The sequence below is a fragment of the Dermochelys coriacea genome, chromosome 6 (assembly GCF_009764565.3).
Source record: "Dermochelys coriacea isolate rDerCor1 chromosome 6, rDerCor1.pri.v4, whole genome shotgun sequence".
Classification (NCBI taxonomy): Eukaryota; Metazoa; Chordata; order Testudines; family Dermochelyidae; genus Dermochelys; species Dermochelys coriacea.
In genome coordinates this window covers 74,705,767-74,724,043 of record NC_050073.1, presented here as the reverse complement: position 1 = coordinate 74,724,043, position 18,277 = coordinate 74,705,767, and the positions used below count along the sequence as shown (strand labels likewise).

The 18,277-nt window shown below is 40.5% G+C and overlaps 1 protein-coding gene across 3 annotated transcripts in view; it reads left to right on the top strand.

Moving 5' to 3' along the window:
* Positions 1-18,277, top strand: part of STXBP6 (syntaxin binding protein 6) — a 232,836-nt gene that overhangs the window by 169,347 nt on the left and 45,212 nt on the right. For all 3 annotated transcript variants that reach the window (XR_006282047.1, XM_043516494.1, XM_038404259.2), the window contains exon 4: positions 1,496-1,661. Coding sequence is in view for 2 of the 3 variants with exons in the window: in XM_043516494.1 (XP_043372429.1) it covers positions 1,496-1,661 (166 nt within the window). In the remaining variant the exon portion in view is untranslated. The remainder of the gene's footprint in view (positions 1-1,495; positions 1,662-18,277) is intronic.

The following is an 18,277-nucleotide window of genomic DNA, read 5'->3' as shown; positions in this document are numbered from 1 at the left end:
AATTAACCCGCATCATATTCTATTGTAAGTATAGTTGGGGTTATTTTTTCCAATGTGCATTACTTTACATTTATGCACATTCAATTTCATTTGCATTTTGTTGCCCAATCACTTAGTTTTGTGAGATCTTTTTGAAGTTCTTCACAGTCTGCTTTGGTCTTAACTATCTTGAGCAGTTTAGTACTATCTGCAAACTTTGCCACCTCACTGTTTACCCCTTTCTCCAGATCATTTATGAATAAGTTGAATAGGATTGGTCCTTGCACTGACCCTTGGGGAACACCACTAGTTACCCCTCTCCATTTTGAAAATTTACCATTTATTCCTACCCTTTGTTCCCTGTCTTTTAACCAGTTCTCAATCCATGAAAAGATCTTCCCTCTTATTCCATGACAACTTAATTTATGTATGAGCCTTTGGTGAGGGACCTTGTCAAAGATTTTCTGGAAATCTAAGTACTCTATGTCCACTGAATCCCGCTTGTCCACATTTCTGTTGACCCCTTCAAAGAACTCTAATAGATTAGTAAGACATGATTTCTCTTTACAGAAACCATGTTGACTTTTGCCCAACAATGTATGTTCTTCTATGTGTCTGACAATTTTATTCTTTACTATTGTTTCAACTAATTTGCCCGGTACTGACATTAGACTTGCCGGTCTAGAATTGCCGGGATCACCTCTAGATCCCTTTTTAAATGTTGGCGTTACATTAGCTATCTTCCAGTCATTGGACACAGAAGTTGATTTAAAGGACAGGTTACAAACCATAATTAATAGTTCCACAATTTCACATTTGAGTTCTTTCCGAACTCTTGGGTGAATGCCATCTGGTCCCGGAGACTTGTTACTCTTAAGTTTATCAATTAATTCCAAAACCTCCTCTAATGACTCTTCAATCTGTGACAATTTGCCACCTGCAAAGATTTGTTACCTACAAAGGACAGCTCAGTTTGGGAATCTCCCTAACATCCTCAGCCGTGAAGACTAAAGCAAAAATTCATTTAGTTTCTCCACAATAACTTTATCATCTTTAAGTGCTCCTTTTGAATCTCGATTGTCCAGGGGCCCCACTGGTTGTTTAGCAGGCTTCCTGCTTCTCATGTATTTAAAAAACATTTTGTTATTATCTTTTGAGTTTTTGGCTAGCTGGTCTTCAAACTCCTTTTTCGCTTCTCTTATTACATTTTTACATTTAATTTGGGAGTGTTTATGCTCCTTTCTATTTACCTCACTAGAATTTGACTTCCACTTTTTAAAAGATGCCTTTTTATCTCTCACTGCTTCTTTTACATGGTTGTTAAGCCACGGTGGCTCTTTTTTAGTTCTTTTACTATGTTTTTTTTAATTTGGGAGTATACATTTAAGTTGGGCCTCTATTATGGTGTCTTTGAAAAGTGTCCGTGCAGCTTGCAGGGATTTCACTCTAGTCACTGTACCTTTTTAATCAGTTTTAAAATATAGTACCAGTGATTCAAATGTTGTTTTTCTTCTAGGATTCTCCAGAATTTGATTTACTATTTGAAAATGCTTTTGACCAATGGGTAGCAAGCACGGCTTCCGAAAAATCCACATTCTTTCAGATTCTTCACCACACTTGTCAGCGCTACCTTCCAGATAAGAAGCCAGAATTTATCAACTGCCAGTCTAAAATTATGGGAGGTAAGTAAAGGGAGATTAATTCATGTTCAATCCCCAGAAGTATTTCAATCTGTTTTATATTGTTTTTATAATGTAGACTGAATACACGGTTGTGTTAATGCGTCTGCATTGTTTTGAACATACGAAGTGCTGTGTAAGTGTTGTTTTGAATTCTGTAAGTAAAAACTGTAGCATATATTTGCACAAAAGAGAAAGAACCATGTCTAGTTGCCGTAGAAATGTTCTTTCTGATGGAATTACTCATAACACTAGTCACTGAGTTATGAGCTGCCATCAGTCATCTTAAAGAGCTGGTTTGCTCAGCAGAATAGACAACCATTCAACAGTCGCACTGAGTAGTTTGGTCTCTAAGGAAGTGGAGTTGTAACTTTATTGGAAAAACCTTCCTGCCCACCCCCACCCCCCAAGGTTTTAATTTATTTTGCTTTAAGATGAGTGAGATGTAAGAACACTGCCCCATTTTTAATTGCATCCTTTCTTCTCAGTTCTTCAGAATACCAACTTAAAAGCTTGAAAAATTAATTCCTTTCCCCACTGATTTTGTTCTTTTCCATTTAGCAAACATTGATTCCCCCCCCCCTTCTTAAAGAGCTAAATTAGAATAACTGTTGTTAAACAATAACCACTCCCATTCAGTGCTGTGTGATGTCAAAACATCTATTAATGTTAGCACCTTTCTAAGATGTGTCAGTGTGTGTTAGTGAATTGCTACTTCAGAGAGCAGAAAGCTCTCCCAATAATTGCTGGATCTTTTTTTGTAATTTCTTATGGCAAATATATAAGCATATATTTGATCTCTCAAAAAAATTGCATAGATCATTGGAAACTATAAGACAAAATATTGGAGCCCCAGTCCTCTGGTCTGACTGAGTTGTGTTTGGTGTGAAACCCAAGTTATAAAGAGAGGTGGGTTTATTCCACTTCTCTGGTCGACAAGGCTGCTGCATTTAACTGTGGCAAGAGCAAACTCAGAGCTTTAAGTAATTGCCCAAGGGATCATTGCAGTGCCTGGAGATCACTGCCATGCATTGTGCTTTGGCCATGCCTCCCTCCTTTCTTTATGCCCTTTTTATGCTGGCGATGGGAGAGGGTGGCATAAGGCTGGCTGTGCCAGCTTCAGACTACCCAGCGACTCCCGACACCAGTATCTTTTCAATATCCACTACAAACCTTGTTGACTCACAATAGCATTTTCTGCACTAGTGTTTGTTCTTTTGCAAACCTTTTTACTACTGTTAACCCTGATGCTGATCCAGCAGTGGTAGCAATGTTGAGAGTGCTAATATAAGCTAGGGCAGAATTGTTTATCACAGCGTGTCATTTTGACCTGCTCAAAAAGTCTTGTTCAAAATAGCGTGTTAAAATGATGTCAGATATGTGGAGCTTTTTCTAAAGTAAGACTCTACTATGTCCCAAGGACTTTATTGTCCAGTGAAGAAACTTACATTTGTGTGGCATGAAGGGTCAAATACACCTCTTTTAACTTGCTTAAAATCATCTGTATAGCCTACAAGTGTTTGTGCCATGGTAGATGAGTGAACTGTCATCTAGATCAGTGGTTCTCAAAGCCAGTCCACCGCTTGTTCAGGGAAAGCCCCTGCGGGCCAGTTTGTTTACCTGCCACATCCGCAGGTTTGGCTGTTCGCAGCTCCCACTGGCCGCAGTTCGCCGCTCAACGCCAGTGGGGGCTACGGGAGGTGGCATGGGCCGAGCGATGTGCTGGCCACCCTTCCCGCAGCCCCCATTGGCCTGGAGCGGCGAACCGTGGCCAGTGGGAGCCACAATCAGCCGAACCTGCGAACGCGGCAGGTAAACAAACCGGCCCGGCCCGCCAGGGGCTTTCCCTGAACAAGCGGCAGACCGGCTTTGAGAACATATTTATTTAGATATACATATTAATACAGTACTTTTTTCCTTCGCCTCCACTACCACTTCATCCTTGAACCTCTGATATCTGCTAAGCGCATTCTCCAGCCCAAAAGGTGCTATTTGGGGATTAGAAAAAAGTCACATGGTAAATACAGTCTCCACCTTACTTTTCTGATGTGTTTCAATTTGCACATGTACTAATGTCAGATCTAAGGTACCAAACAAACTCATTTCAGAGATTCAAGAATCTGTTTCATCTCTTTTAGTACATAAATTGAGCTTCTGAGAATACAAAAATGTTGCTTGTAATTTAAAAATGTTGGGCCTAACATAACTGTTGGGTATAGTAACTGAAATGGCTCAGTTACTGTCTTATCTAACATCTCTTGCTCTAGGATCTTAATTATCCCTTGTATTTTTTAGGGACAACTACAGAGGTTTTCTCATCCAATCTCAATTTTGTATTCAGTGAATCCTTTGCTTCCTCCTTTAGTGTTACATACAATTCCAATCATTGAGTTTTCAGTTCTTCGTGTTTGGCATCTTTTACACATTCCTGAAGCATATACACATTTTTTTGTTCATCAGCAGAATCTGTAATGAAAGTGGCAAAATATCCATAATATAAGTGGATTGTCTTCATATGTGATTCAGATCAAGAATTCTGGGCTCCAATAGTATTTCAGGTTGTACTGCATATCTTTGATACGTTCATTCAATTAAAACTTTATATGTTTGCCGGCTATTGCACATTGATTTATATGCCACTGATATCCAAAACAGTTTCCCATAATACTAATAAGTAGGCAATTTTTTTAATGGTAACATATCCGTAGGAACAGATGAAGTCATTTCTTGAGTGACATGTTAATATGATGGTTCTGTTTGGCATTGCTGAATTTCATTTGCCAAGATTCATTCTTTTTAGCACACATTTGTTTCCATTAGTGTTCACTCACTAATTTCCTGGTGGCTTCAGTATACGCAACAGGATTCTTTCCAATTCTAGATTTTTCACAAGCAATATACCTGACTCAAAGGAGCACTATGTCTGAAAGGTTTGAGGCCTCCTCTTCTCCTTGTCACTTTTCTTAGCACAAGACTGAGACGTTACTTCTCCCAGGACTCTGTACAATTCTTACTTTACAGAGTTTCTGGGTATTACCCAATGGATCTGGCAGATGGATTCCTGACTATCTCAAAACAATCCAAATTCTTTCTTTTAGTTTCCACACACAAAAATAATTGCGTGAAGATTGAGTACGTGATGAATAATTCTGCAATACTTTTTAGTAGTGGAAAAGACCCAGTGCATAGAGGCGAGATCAGAAAAGACAATGAAGTGCGAGTTTGCCAAGCAATGTCTCATTTTTCACCAGCTCATAACACAGGTATTCACTGTATTCACAGGTATTCACACCGGTATTCACTGCACCTGACAAATCTTTAACTCTTTGAGTTGGTATGTGTCCAACTGTACTTTTGTCCACACATTAATTCTTTGAAAGTAATGGATCTGTCTTTCCACTTTTACTCATCCAGTTCAGCCATCTGGGTCACCTCCCTCAAACTTTTCCTAGCCATTCATAAAGTGCCGGTTGAAAGTCTACTCTCTGTATTACCTCCAAAAGCTTTTTCCAAAAGCTGCTTATGTCACAAATGCTTATTCTACTCAGTTTCCAAGTAGGCATTCTGAAATTGAGTCTTGTCTTTCAGAAGTCCATGCTGAAAATCAATCCAACATCTTACTCCGTTTCATGCTACCTCGCATAATTCCTATATAATAGCATTAAAGTGTGTTGCTTAAAGTAACTATGAACTCGGAATCATTCATTGGGTATAAAACATCTACTGAAACATTACATGGGTTTGTCTACTCTTTCCTTTGTCCAAACAGTGGAAAGACCATCTGATGGGAAGATTCCCAGTTCTTCCACTTAAGATTCTACAGATGAAAACCTATGGAACTATCAGAAACATCTGTTAGGTCTGGTTTTATCTAATCCTACAGGCTGGAATTTCTTATGTTCATTATCTGCAGCACTTTGTTTTATAAGTCTCTGCAGCAATTCTTTAATGTGCTTTTACTTGAAGAAATTAAGGAAAATTTACTTGTCACTCAAACAGTCTAATTAAGCTATTCAGTCTGTTTCCTGAGTGATTAACTCTTCTGATCTCTTTCTTGCTGAGTCTTCCAAACTGTGAAACAAAGGCATAACCTGATTTATACCTCCCCCAGGAAGGTAAACAGGCACAGATGTTCTCAACCAGATCCCAAATGCTATCTTGTTACATTCTTATTGCCACCTCCTCACTGGCCTTTGTCTCCTTCCTCATACAAACAGAGCATATTCTTATCATCGTCCATCCTCAAAACCATTGCTTGACACCCCCCCCCCATGCCTTTCCCAGTGAATCGTATTCCCCTTCATCTCTAAATTCACTGAACACTCCTTTCCCACTTGTGGTCTCAAATTCTTTGTTAATTTAATCTTATCGTCTCCAGATAATCATTCCGCCTTCTTAGCACCTTATCCTCCCTGAGTTTTCATTATACCATTCTCTCCTTATTTTCCTTCTACCTCTGACATTTTCTTGTGTGTGTCTGTTGATGGGTTTCCCCTCTGCTTTTCTTCTACTATTTGGAGGTGATTTTCATTTCAATTGCTCTTCTTCCTTTATGCCCTTTCGTAAAGCAATCTCATGGGCTCATGTGGCTTCAACTGCCAGTTCTCTACCGATGACTCACATCTCTCTGAGCTGTTTCACTTCGTTCAACCCCACATAACAGCCTGTTGTGACATCTGTTCCTGAATGCAGACGTGCCAACTCTCGCGAATTAATCGTGAGAGATGTGAGTTCGAAGTAAAATTAATCCTGACACCTCACATTTGAAAGTTCTATCCCTAGATCATGAATCAGGATTAATTTTACTTAGAAATCAGCAAGCTATGGCAGCTGTGGTGCCTGCTGTCAGTCATTCCCAGGGTTCCTGCTATCAGCCCCAAGTGGCTATGCCTCATGCTCCCACCCCAGGGCTGACAGCAGGAGCCACGGCCACCACGAGGAGAGGTTTCTGCTGTCAGCCAGCCCTACTCAGCGCTCTGTGTCAGCCACCCAGGGATGACATTGGGAGCCCTTCCTCACAGGGCCCCTACTTTGAGAGGAAGCCCCAGGACTGACAGCGGGAGCCACAGCCACCCTGGGATGACAGTGGGAGCCCCTTCTTGTGGGGCAGGCTGACAGTGGGAGCCCCAGCCACAGCAAGGAGAGTCTCCTGCGTCAGCCAGCTCTGGGGCAGCCAGGGCTCACCTGCCAGCCTGGGAAGGGAGAGGGGGACCCCCACAGAAACCCCAGAGGCCTGGGCAGAGTGAAGAACCCTAAGAGGAGCAGAGGAGAGGCTGGGAAGGCTGAACTATGGCCTGGAACTTCAGGGGGGCAGAAGTGAGAAGGTTGGGGGCTGATGGGATGGGGGGACCTGTATTGATGATGGGTTCTGAGCAGATGGGATGAGTGCTGGGAGGGTGAACTGAGGTGGTTGGCGTTGATGGGGTAGAGGGGCTGAACTGATGGGGTGGTGATGATGGAGAACCGGCTAGGCAGATGTGGGGGTGAGAGCTCTTGCAGCAAGGGCCAAAATTCCCTTATCCAGTATATGTGGCAGAGCAGGCAATGCTAATTGTCATAGGCAAACACTCTGGGGATGGACAGGGAGGGGTCAAAAATCAAGAGACTGACCTAAAAAACACAATAGAATCTTTTTTTAAAATCTCATTATTTGGGGGTGGTCCAACTCCTGATTTTTGATCTCTTAAAGTTGGTAATACTGTGAATATCTCGCTGTCAACTTAATGCTAGCAGCACATAGCCAAAATTGAGCTGGTTTTCTTCTATCCCAAACCATTACCCCAGTTTTCTTAATCTTGACAACACCAGTATTTGCTTTGTCACTCAGGCTCATAATCCTGGAGCTCATTTGACTTGTACCTCTCCCCACCTCGCACATCTAAGATGTGTCCAAATTCTGCCACTTCTTCCAACATACGTCTAATACCTCTTTCTTTACTTCTCTGAAGTTAACTCTATTGCAGACCCTCATCTATACTCTTGACTGATGCAACCTTTTCTCTGACTTTCCTAACGCTCTCATTGTTTCACTCTAGCCCATACAAAACAATGCCTCCATAGTGATTTTCCTTGACGTGTCATTCTGACCATATCAGCTCTTCCTCCACTGGTTCCTCACTTCTCCATAGTAGCAGTTTGAATCTTCTGATGTTGCCTTCAAAGTCAAAAGGTTAGTCTCTACTTTAAAAGGCACTGCTCCCCAAGGTCTTGGCAAATCTCTCTACCTGATTACTTGTTGTTCCCTTATCATTTTTATCATCATGCTTTCTCATTTTAGAGTACGAGCTCTTTGTGGCAAGGCTGTACCTCCTTTTTGTGTTTGTACCGTGCCTAGCAAGTTGTTGCTAGGTAGTTGGTGGTTGCTACCAGAAACACATAATAATAATAACTTTGCTAACAATGTGGCCACAAAACCCAGATGATCATTGCCTCTCAACACCACCTGACAATAGGAAATCCTCTTCCAATCCCTCACCAACAAACTGTATCCATTATTATTGTAGGACTGTTGGGAAATATTTTTAAAATACTATCAAATCTCATAATTAGAGGCCATGTGTAATATGTAAGCACCACTGGATGAGAAGGTAATTAAACTTTCAAATTTAGCATCTGTATTTCCTGAGTTTGAGCATTCAGATCCATAACCTTAATGTAACATTAACAATTTATATATAAAACAATATACAGTATAATTACAAAATTGTATTTTGTGTCTGTATACATAAAGGTACATCTTAATCTACTGTAGTTTTAAAAGCACAGTTTTACCACAAGTGCCAAGATCTTTATGAAAACCTAAATGAAGTCGGTATTACTAGGAAAAGGGCACAGATGAGATTGGCTTAGTTGGAAGAAAGCTGGAGATGGTTTTTTTCACTGCTGACATTTGGTTACTACTGTTTATTCCTTACATGGAATACATGGCAAAAGTATTAATCTGTTAATCTTTATTATCAGATGAACCAATGAGCCTTCTCCTGTAAAGAGTCAACATAGCAGCAATAGAATAGAAGGAGAAGCTTTCATAGTATCAAAACAAAACGTTTTGGCTTGTATTACAATTTATGGTCTCATCTTTTTCCTGTATATAAATACATGCATCTCCTACAGAGTGAGAGAAAATATTTGTCATAAAAATCTTAGAGGATATCTGAAAGCAGAGATTCTTAGTAATATGGAATAGAATTTGGTGCTATTTAGTTTCCTTTATATTCAAACCTGTGCAAACCTGAGATGCTTTAGTAGGTCAATGACTTTGAAGGCAAACAGAATAGCTATTAAGTGACCAGAAACAGCCCCATTCTTTGAGGTTAGAATCTGTTTTATGAAGCAAGAGACTATTGACATCTCACTGGGATTATCCACAACTCTTTTAGAAAGTGAAGAGAAATCTTTAACTATTTCCAGGGATGAGTCCATTATATTCCAAAGAACCTCCGTCTGAAACCACACTGTTCAGAGACACTAATAAAAAATGCAGTGATATATATCACAAAGTTAAAAATGGGGGAAAAGTAGAAATTGGCCTGAACTAAAACATCATGTGTAAACAACTCAGTTTTAGGGATTGCTGGGGGAAAGTTAGAATCTAAATTCAGAACAGACTTTACAAATGACCCCTTTTCTAATAATTTGTTGAACCAAAACAGTAGATCCTTCAAATACTCACTAGCTTCTGGGGTGTTCAAAATCCAGATTGAAACTTGTGGCTTCCTCCCATCTCTTTAAGGTGGCTTTTGTATGGGCCAGACAATGTTTTTTGGCTTACTGTATGGAGTATACGGTTCCTTCAGGGATAAAGTCTGTTGTTTAAAGTCTAATGCTGGCTGGTCATTTTTTTTTTCTCATCTGATTACATTAGAAATATGTATTAACATACATTTTATCAAATAACCAGTACAATTGAAGATGAAATGCAAGTGTCTCATTAGTATCTGGTGTAAATATGTTAAGTAGAGCTGGTGAAAGAGATGTGTATATTTTGCACACAAAAACACCCTCACCTCAAAAAACCCACATTTTTACTCTCACACACACACACACACACACTCTCTCTCTCTCTCTCTCTCTCTCTCTCTCTCTCTCTCTCTCAGACTGCAGCAGCACCACCCACGTGTTACTGAACAAGTTTTTGAGGCAGGCAGAGCCAGTTGGCATTGCTAGCAGGGCCACACAGAAGTTTTGCGGGGCCCGGGACAAAATCTGAAAATGAGGCCCCCTCCCCATGCATCCACAATATTACCAGTAAGGGGTGGCCCAGGGCTGGGAGTTGGAGAGCAAATCTCCACTGTAATCACCCTGTAGTGGCAGCTTGGCTCCTGTCCTATGGGGCTTGGCCCAGCTCTCCTCTCCGGACATTGCAACCTGGCATACAGGGTTGCAGTGCCACTCATATTTGCCCCTATGGTCCCTCTGTCACAACAGAGAGTCATAACACACCAGAACGCAACAGAGGGACTGCCAGGCCAACCCTGAGTGGCCTTGTAACCCTACATGCTGGGTCACAATGCCACTAAGTTTGGGGGCCCGCTGAAACGGAAGGCCTGGAGCAAACTGACACTTCCACCCCATCCCTGGTGGCCCTGATCACTAGGGCTGAGGCCTGAAACACAGAACACAGGCCCTTCCCATGTATTCAGACGTTGATGCAACAGGTTAAAAGGCAACAATTGGTTGAGGGCGGACACCTCCACCCCGCTTTAAACAGAGGTAGTACTCCTTCCATTTTGTAACAGACCCTTGGTTAATATTGATTTAATGGTGAAGGTAACAAATAAGGTGGCATTATTTCTGTATTGCTAACTGACAATGTTCTGCAAATGATATGGTCATTTAAACTGTGAAATAGTCTCCCCCTCACCTGAGCTGTTAAAAATGTGAGAGGACAAAGGTCATCACAGTAGGGTTGAACATTCCATTTACCAGTGTGACTGAACCAATGCAATACCGTTTTTCTGAATCTGCAGTGTTCAGATAGCTCCAGTGCCTTTGTGCTGCTTATAGCCTTGCCAAGTAGCAGCTGACTAGAATTAAACAAAGTTAAGGCAAGAGTTGCCACTGCTAGTCAGTACCAGGTGGGCAGAAATGAAATGGACAAAAAATGTGTCACTTCAGTCTGTTCTTTCCCAAGAAAGTGCGAACAGCAATTGACGCAGGCACTTGTGCCATTAGCTATTTTGCCGCTATTTTGCCGATAATGTATTTGGTTGTTTCCCACTTCCTGCAGTGATATCTTGAGTCTACATTTGCTGATGGTACATCAGATTTTACCTATGACATACGTTGTGTTAGCAAGAAAGAAAATAGGTGTTTGGTGTCAAAATTCATCTTTTGCATATCTGCAGAAGCTTATCTTAAGTAACAACAATATGTATTGCATTAAATTCCAAGCAACCTTGTAGCAGTCATTTAAATATTCCTAGCTGAGTGATTTCAAACAATCCTTTTCTTAGGAAGAAAGATTTTTCATTTTTCATGGTTCTCAATGTCTCTGAAGGCAATAATTATGCAGTTTCATTGGCAGGTAACAGCAGAAGAGACTATATAGTCCTATAGTGTGTTCTGACACCTCACAAAAATATTAATTTTGCCCACTTCTACCTAGCAAAGTCTGCAATTCTAATAATCTATCATTTGGTGCAGGATCTTGAAAAAAGTGTGTAGATAAACATTTGTTATCAATATTTTGCTATGGAAGAAAATAGTAGTTTTGTTCATGTCATTTTTAAAATAAACAAGTTTCTTCCAAACTTATCTTGTAGATCAGTGAGCTCCATCTTTTTGTAGTGGCTGTGTAAAACTGCTGTGAGATTATTCCACGAGTTAAGAACAGTCAGCACAAAAGATAGTTACACACCCTTATGAAATATGTTCTACTTTTGCTGTGTATTATAACAACTTTTATAACTTAGACATTCCAAGCTTATAACTTAGAGATTCCAAGCTCTGAAGTTATTCAAAATATCTGGAAGTAGCAGGCTGGCCAGAGATAAGTAAACTTGATAAAGAAACTTTAGATAAAGAAATAACAGAACTAGAAATCCTAGAGACAATAGCAAGTATGAAAAGTGGTAAAACTGCAGGACCTGTCAGCTTTCCTGATGAATTTGACAAGGTATTCAAGGAATTATGAGTGGATCCCTTGAGAGGTACTTTCAACACTATCCTGTGAGGGGAGGAACGTCCACAACCTATGAAAGAAGCTACTGTGATTGTCTCCCTAAACACAGAAAAGACCTTACTTTGCCGTTCCTATAGACCCATAATCACTGCTGAATCATGACAAAGATTTTAGCAAAAATATTAGCTAGCCAGTTGCAGTCTGCTCTCAGCTTACGTAATTCTAGATCAAACTGGATTCACTGATGGATAAATATCAAACAATATTCAGAGAGTACTTGGAATCATTCATAATGCCAGTTCATAAAAAGATCAATTTCTTTTGTCATCACTAGACACAAAGCTGTGCAAGTTATTGGGGTTAAATCTCTCCTCTTTGAATTACACAGAGGGACTAAGCAGGGATGTCCAATGTGCTTTTACTTTTTTGCACTAGTTTTGAAACCTTTTGCACAGAGTATAAGGAACAATGGATTCATCTCAGGAACACATCAGAAAACAGCATTATATGCAGATGCTGTAATATTATTTTTATCTAAACCTAATATTTCCCTAAAGTTAGTCTCTAAAGAAATCCTGAACTTTGGGCAGATGTCTGCATTTAATGTAAAATTGTGCCAAATCTGAAATGCTAGCTATAAATTTGCCTGACTCTGAAGTGTCACTCCAAATGGGCAACAAATTCTAGAAGATGCCTGGAAGTTCAAATCTCAAACACCCTAGAAGAGCTCTATGACTTAAATGTCAAACCACTACTTCAGCAAATGAAAAAAAGATCTGTAGTGCTGTGGGAAATATGCAATTTCTTGACTGGGAAGAATATCCAGTCACCATGAACATTCTTCCAAGGATCTCTCTTTTGTTTCAAAATCATAGGACTGGAAGGGACCTTGAGAGGTCTTCTAGTCTAGACCCTTGCACTCAAGGCAGCACTAAGTATTATCTAGACCAATGGTGGGCAGCCTGTGGGCGGCATGTGGCCCATCAGGGTAATCCATTGGCAGGCTGACAGACCATCTGTTTACATTTGCACGGCCTCCCGCAGGTCCCAGTGGCCGAGGTTCACCATTCCCAGCCAATGGGAGCTGCAGGAAGTGGCATGGGTCGCAGGGGCATGCTGGCCGCTGCTTCCTGCAGCTCCCATTGGCCAGGAATGGCGAACTGTGGCCACTCGGAGCTGTGGGTGTCCATGCAAATGTAAACAAACTGTCTGGTGGCCCGGCATCAGATTACCCTGATGGAGTATGTGAGGCCCGCAGGTTGCCCACCACTGATCTAAACAATCCCTGACAGATGTTTCTCTAACCTGCTCTTAAAAATCTCCAATGGCAGAGATTCCACAACCTCTCTAGACAATTTTTCACTGCTTAACTACCCTGACAGTTTAGGGAAAAAATCTTATGTCCAATCTGAATCGCCCTTGCTGCAATTTAAGCACATTGCTTCTATCCTCAGCTGTTAAGGAGAACAATTTTTCTCCCTCCTCCTTGTAACAACCTTTTATGTACTTGAAAGCTGTTATGTCCCCCTTCAGTCTTCTCTTTTCCAGACTAAACAAACCCAATTTTTTCTGTCTTTCCTCATACGTCATGGTTTCTAGACTTTAATCATTTTTGTTGCTCTTCTCTGGACTTTCTCCAGTTTGTCCACATCTTTCCTGAAATGCGACTTCCAGAACTGCACAAGATACTACAGTTGAGGCCTAATCAGTGCAGAGTAGAGCGGAAGGATTACTTCTCATGTCTTGCTTACAACACTCCTGCTAATACATCCCAGAATGATGTTTGCTTTTGTTTTTGCAGCAGTGTTACTCTGTTGACTCTCATTTAGCTTATGTTCCACTATGACCCTTTTATGACCCACTAAGACCCCTTTCCACAGTACTCTTTCCCAGGCAGTCATTTCCCATTTTGTATATGTGCAACTGATTGTTCCTTCCTGAATGGAGTACTTTTCCATTTGTCATTGAATTCCTTCCCATTTATTTCAAACCATTTTTCCAGTTTGTCCATATCATTTTGAATTTTAATACTATGCTCCAAATCACTTCAACCCCTCCCATCTTGGTATGATATTTCTGTGATTATCTTAGATAAAAACCTAGCAGGAATAATGAGGATGATGTTGGAATTTATATGGGATAAGAAAAGACCAAGAGTGAATGGGAATACTTTGTACAGATCAATCAAATAGGGTGGACTGGCGTTTCACCCTATTTGTATTATCAAGCCAGTCAGTTCAAAGCAGAGTGGCACTCTAACCCAGACTCTTTGTTGACCACCTGCCAAGAAATGACAAATTATAGGTGTTGTAATCCATGTTAAATATAAAGATCTGATGACTATATTTCCATATAATGTCTTTGTTTAAAAAAATAAATAAACAAAAAAGCCATACTGGGTCAGACCGAAGGTCCATCTAGCCCAGCATCCTGTCTTCTGACAGTGGCCAATGCCAGGTGTCCAAGAGGGAATGAACAGAATAGGTAATCATCAAGTAATCCATCCCGTGTCACCCATTCCCAGTTTCTGGCAAACAGAGGCTAGGGACACCATCCCTGTCCATCCTGGCTAATAGCCATTGATAGACCTATTCTCCATGAATTTATCAAGTTCTTTTTTGAATCCTGTTATGGTCTTGACCTTCACAACATCCCCTGGCAAGGAGTTCCACATTTTGAATGTGCGTTGTGTGAAGAACTACTTCCTTTTATTAGTTTTAAACCTGCTGCCTATTAATTTCATTTGGGGGCCCTTTGTTCTTGTGTTATGAGAAGTAATAAATAACATTTCCTTATTTACTTTCTCCACACCAGTCATGATTTTATAGACCTCTATCATATCCCCCCTTAGTCGTCTCTTTTCCAAGCTGAAAAGTCCCAGTCTTATAAATCTTTCCTCATTCAGAAGCCGTTCCATACCCCTAATCATTTTTGTTGCCCTTTTCTGAACTTTTTCTGCATATTGAGTGGATGTTTTCAAAGAACTATCTACATGACTCCAAGGTCTTTCTTGAGTGGTAACAGCTAATTTAGACCCCATCATTTTATATGTATAGTTGAGATTATGTTCTCCAGTGTGCATTACTTTGCATTTATCAACATTGAATTTCATCTGACATTTTCTTGCCCAGTCACCCAGTTTTTGAGAGATTCTTTGTAGCTCTTCACAGTCTGCCTCGGACTTAACTATCTTGAGTATCATCTGCAAATTTTGCCACCTCACTGTTTACCCCTTTTTCCAGATCATTTATGAATATGTTAAATAGGACTGGGCCCAGTACAGACCCCTAGGGGACACCACTATTTACCTGTCTCCATTCTGAAAACTGACCATTTATTCCTACACTTTGTCTTTTAACCAGTTACTGATCCATGAGTGGACCTTCCCTCTTATCCCATGACTCCTTACTTTGCTTAAGAGCCTTTGGTGAGAGACCTTGTCAAAGGCTTTCTGAAAATCTAAGTACACTTTATCCACTGGATCCCCTGTGTCCACATGTTTGTTGACCCCCTCAAAGAATTCTAGTAGATTGGTGAGGCATGATTTCCCTTTACAAAAACCATGTTGACTATTCCCCAACAAATTATGTTCATCTATGTGTCTGACAATTTTGTTCTTTACTATAGTTTCAACCAGTTTGCCTGGTACTGATGTCAGGCTTACTGGCCTGTAATTTCCGGGATCACGTCTGGAGCCCTTTTTAAGTATTGGTGTCACATTAACTATCCTGAAGTCATTTCGTACAGAGCTGATTTAAATGATAGGTTACAGACTACAGTTAGTAGTCCTGCAATTTCACATTTGAGCAGAGATGAAAGTAAGCTGGTGCAGTCTGACCTGGCATACCAGTAAGAAAGTGGCTGCCAGTACACAGCCGACTGTACTGGCAGGACTCCTGATGGGTGGGGATGGGGAGCAGAAGCAAAAGGGAAGCTGCCCCAAGGCTCTGTGATTTAAAAGGGCCCAGGGCTCCTGGCAGCAGCCGGCGCCTTGAGCCTTTAAATTGCCCCCGGAGTCCCGGGTGGAGCAGGCCAGGCAGCGCTGAAGGGCTGGCTGGAAGAGTCTGGCCCCTCTCCCTTATGCCCGAGGCACCTGACCCCTCCCCCCCATCCAGGGGCCCAGAGCCATCCCACCCCACCACTAGCCCAGGACCCCAGCTACCCTGTGTACCGGTAAGTCTGTTAAGTTACTTTCACCCCTGTATTTGAGTTCCTTCAGAACTCTTGGGTGAATACTATCTGGTCCTCGTGACTTTTTATTGTTTCGTTTATCAGTTTGTTCCAAAACCTCCTCTAATGATACCTCAATCTGGGACAGTTCCTCAGATTTATCAACTAAAAAGAATTGCTCAGGTTTGGGAATCTCCCTCACATCCCCAACCGTGAAGACCGATGCAAAGAATTCTTTTAGTTTCTCTGCAATGGCCTTATCATCCTTGAGTGTTCCTTTAACATTTCAATCATCCAGTGGCCCCAATGGTTGTTTAGCAGGCTTCTTTCTTCTGATGTGCTTAAAATTTTTTTTTTGCTATTACTTTGAGTCTTTGGCTAGCTGTTCAAATTCTTTTTTGGCCTTCCTCATTATATTTTTACATTTCATTTACCAGAATTTATGCTCCTTTCTATTTTCCTCATTAATGTTTAACTTCCACTTTTTAAAGGATGTCTTTTTGCCTCTCAGTGCTTTTTACTTTGTTGTTTAGCCATGGTGGCTCTTTTTTGGTTCTCTTAAAATGTTTTTTTTTAATTTGGGATATACTTTCAAGTTGAGCATCTATTATGGTGTCTTTAAAAAGTTTCCATGCAGCTTGCAGGTATTTTACTTTTGATGCTGTACCTTTTTATTTTTCTTTAACTAACCTCTTCATTTTTGTGTAATTCCCCTTTCTGAAATTAAATGCTACAATATTGGGTGTTTTCCCCCTCACAGGGATGTTAAATTTAATTATATTATGGTCACTATTACCAAGCAGTACAGCTATACTCATCTCTTGGATCTGATCCTGTGCTCCACTTAGGACTAAATCAAGAATTGCCTCTCCTCTTGTGGGTTCCAGGACTAGCTGCTCCAAGAAGCCGTCATTTAAGTTTCAAGAAACTTTATCTCTGCATCCCGTCCTGAGGTGATATATACCCAGACAATATGGGGATAGTTGAAATCCTCCATTATTATTGAGGTTTTTTAAATTTTAATAGCTTCTCTAATCTCCTTGATCATTTCACAGGCACTATCACCATCCTGGTCAGGTGGTCGGTAATATATCCCTACTACTATATTCTTATTATTCAAGCTTGGAATTACTATCCATAGAGATTCTATGGCACAGTTTGGTTCATTTAAGATTTTTACTTCATTTGTTCTTTAAACAAAAACTGCTGTAATTACTGTCTTGTTTCTGATATTTACATGCAAAGAGTTTGTAAACTTGTTAAAACTTCCTAAATAAATACAAATACAAAAACAAAAAAACTGCTGTGAGATCAGAATCAAGCCCAACATATGTTTCCTTTAAAGGCAAAGTCTGGTGTCTTCATTCACAGTGCTTTATGATCTAAATTATTGGAGAACACATTAGGCCAAATTAATTCCTGTAAACATCGGGCTTACATTAGAAACAAATTTGACCCTTATGATTTTTGGCTATATTTTTTGAGAGTTTCCTGTTAGATTTGGACTATTTCAATCAAGACTGCAACTGCCCTTCTAAGAGCAAACCGTTGCTGCCACCTGTAGATAAATATGACCATTGCAAAATATAGTAATTCCAGTGACAGCAGAGTGATGATAGAATCATAGAATATCAGGGTTGGAAGGGACCTCAGGAGGTCATCTAGTCCTACCCCTGCTCAAAGCAGGACCAATCTCCAATTTTTGCCCCAGATCCCTAAATGGCCCCCTCAAGGATTGAACTCACAACCCTGGGTTTAGCAGGCCAATACTCAAACCACTGAGCTATCCCTCCCCCCCAATACATGGTACTGATGATGATCTTGGACTTTCTACTGCAGCCTGCATGCTACACACTTTGGTCTCAAAGCAATCTCTCTGCCAGTTGGATTAAAAAAAAGCAGCTTCACCAGCTCAGCTGTTATCTTTATTCTTACAAAATATTGCATCTTTGGCTTCTGTAACCTTTGCTCCAGGACAGCTGGCAGGAGTTACTTATGGAATATCCAGTTCTTCCTCCTCAGAGAATAGTTTGCCACTGTAATAGTGATAATGAGTCCTTTGATTTTCATCAGCTATATATTGGCTCAGATTAGCTATGCACATATAGCACAATATGGTGCTTCTGCTAGTCTTGTGGGCTAATTTTAAACATATTTATATGTAAAAACTGATCTGCCTTCAGGTTCCTTGTGACATTTAAACGTGAGCCAATTGGGTCTTATTTGAAAACACAAGCAACACTGTAAACATTTAACTTTGGCTTTGCAGTCTTGAGGCTGTATGTTGGGGAAACAAACCTTGCATGCAAGATAAAATATTTGCCCA